At 33.7% G+C, this 2,967-nt stretch overlaps 1 protein-coding gene across 1 annotated transcript in view; it reads right to left on the reverse strand.

The window, feature by feature from the left end:
- The window catches only part of LOC110029561 (probable cadmium/zinc-transporting ATPase HMA1, chloroplastic), a 57,424-nt gene that overhangs the window by 18,648 nt on the left and 35,809 nt on the right, over window positions 1–2,967 (reverse strand). Inside the window, 2 exon segments of the mRNA XM_020731909.1 lie at window positions 1–18; window positions 618–847. The exon segment at window positions 1–18 is cut by the window's left edge and continues 1 nt beyond it. Of these exon segments, the coding sequence (XP_020587568.1) occupies window positions 1–18; window positions 618–847 (248 nt within the window).

Raw genomic sequence — 2,967 nt, forward strand, 5'->3', positions numbered from 1 at the left:
CTATGGTCCACAACTGCCCTGCAGAGCTTATAAGAAGGGGCAAACAAAAGGATGTTAGCCCAAAGTTGCTCGCATTTCAAACTGGTGAACATTAATAAACTCGCAGCGACCAAAATACTGAAAAAGCAGTTGGCACAATAATGAATCACTAGACTCGGAGTTTTACCACAGAAAATAGACTAATAATGACAGCAAGAAATTTAGAACTGACATGTAATTTCTCCGCTGCCTAGAGCAGCAAGATTATCACATTAATAGGGGAATACACCCAATAACATAGAGTTACAGGAATAACAACAATTATGTTGAGCGAAAAAGAGGAAAACAAGATTTATCATTTTCAACAACAGCAGCTGCATCAACAGCAGTAGCAGCAAAAGCTAACAGTGTTCGTTTGAAGTGAATGTAAAATATCATTCCCGAAAATCAAGTTTTTTTTTATTTACTTGATTCACAAAAAAAAGTGAAAGAAAAAAAAAACTACAATTTTAGTTCAAAGACTAATAAAGCACCAGACATGTTTATCGCATTAAACTTCTTAGCATCGATATTCATTCCCATTTATTAGCAGATTGTGGTATCAAAAAACCTCAACATATATAGGATGACTTTTTTACCTCCCAATAGGATGTGTGGTCCCTTTTTCCATGGCCGCAGCTATAGCCAAAGCTTCATTTTCACAATTGGGAATGCAACAAGAAGGGTAACCTTGAACCCAATGTCCATGAATTGGCTCAATTGCCTTACACATAAGCTTTCCAGTTGTCAGGGTCCCTGTTTTATCAAACGCGACAATTTGGCAAGCTGCAATAGCATCTAACACATGACCTCCCTTCAGAAGAATACCCTATAAGGAAACAATATACACTCAGCAACGAAGTCAGACAGTTCAAATAGAAAAAATAGAACCGAATCAGTAAACACTAAACTGATTACCCCACAAGAACCTCAGGTTAAGTTCAAACAAATGTAAGTTCGTATAAAACAAATTAGTGGCAAAACAAAGTATAAAATGTTTTCAGCTTTTGAGAAAAAAGTGCAAATTATTCATTAGATGGCGAGACCCAAATGTTGTCCAACGCAGTCAAGGTGATTTTAGGGAATTGCTCACAGAAAAATATGAATTGAATTTTAGCGGGGAGGTCAAAGATACAAAAATCGGCATTTTCAGAGTGAAAATGCAGCTAAATAGGCACCGCTTAGAGTTGATTTCGGAGAATGACAAACTCTGAATAACCTGGGAAAAAACCTTCAAATGGTAATGCTATGATGGCTTTTCCAGAAATTCTACAAAATAATCTGTCTTTTCATAAATTCATCTTAGGGCGTATGTTTTTGATATAATGATTAAGAGATGAGAAAAATTATGTAACAAGCACACAAATTTCATACAACAGAAACTTTAAATCTCAAATAATTGTTTGACATTTCCATGAAAATTTAAAGTACGATTGAAATTAATTTCGACAAAAATTCCAATGGCCTTCTACAGAAAATAGCAGCTAGGAAATTCAGGATTAAGAAGACCACAAAATTTAAAATTCACGTACATTTTAATATTTATATTTAGTTAAATTGTTTAAGCTCAATTATTCTTTCAAAACAATAACAATATATGTATGAAAGAAGAAGGCAAAAAATTCAATAAAAATCTGTACACTGAGATTTCTTAAAGCCTTTAACTTAATTAATAAATTAAAACACATAATCAGAAGGAAATAGCAAACCCAGCTAAAAATTCTACTCAAATAATAATTGAGTTTTTGCATGCGTCTCAAATCCTGAGCTTAATCACAAAGATAAATAAATCCTCTTATGACCTTCAGTGATAGATAAGAAAAAAAGAACAAAAACAAAAATGTTCAATGAAGAACAACAAAAAGAAGTGCTTAGTCTCAATCACACAGCCTGAAGGGTCGTCGAACAAAAAGCCACAGATGGAAAACTGCTGAATAGACAACATGCGTTAAATGTAAAGCTACAGAAGTAGAAAGTGGTCAACAGAAAAAAGCAGTAGAAAGTCGTTGAAATAGAGGACGGCATAGTTATAATAGAAATCGCAGAAGACTTAACTAAATAGTAGTGATAAGCGAAACCTCGTAAATAGTAAGCTGTTGAATATTAACTGTAACAGGAAGGGCTTCACAGAGGAATCAAAGTGGTAAAATAGGGAAAAGACATAGCAGGAGGGCACAGGAATTTACAAATCTACACTAATAAAAAATAACAAACAAAAAAAAAGTTCCAAGTTTAAATAAATTTTATTATTTTGTAGTTATTTTATTTTTCCAATTTCAGTTAATTTGGGACATTTAAATGATGATTTTGTAAGAGAGCAAGATGCTTTCTCTTAGTTTATGATGGTTCTTGGTCTAGGAGGATTCTGATTTGGTCTGGTTTGAGTCACTGGGCAATGGTTGGATTTTGGAATTGCTAATTCTTATAAATAGTATCTGAAATTGTGGTGTGGGTATTCTAGAAATTGCGGGTCTTCGGTTAAAGTGCCTTGTAACTGTGTGGGCATTAACCATTCCATTCTATCTTGTTTTTCCATCCTTTGGTCAAAGCTCTAGCACTGCAATGTTCATTAAACCTGAGATTGGAATCTATAGCAAGTTTTTGGCAAGCTCTTGGAAGATTTCAGGGAATTCCAATATCCAAAACGACAGTATTTTGGTGTGACTCAACACAATTTGAGCCTAAATTATCTCGATGCTCGTCAAAATCACTCAATGATGTCAATCACAAAAATGTATTGTGCGAACATATCCAAAAAGTTAAAATTACTCAAAATGACTTTCATATTTCTCTCATGAAACCTAATGACATGAAATATCAAGGTTGATGATAGCAAATCAAGATGTGAGAGCAAATCGGCAAGAAATTAATACACAAGTATGTATGGACGTATATATGTGTATACACACAAGCATGCAAACACACACACACACACATATATATATATAT

Source organism: Phalaenopsis equestris, unplaced genomic scaffold, assembly GCF_001263595.1.
Source record: "Phalaenopsis equestris unplaced genomic scaffold, ASM126359v1 Scaffold000595, whole genome shotgun sequence".
Taxonomy (NCBI): domain Eukaryota; kingdom Viridiplantae; phylum Streptophyta; class Magnoliopsida; order Asparagales; family Orchidaceae; genus Phalaenopsis; species Phalaenopsis equestris.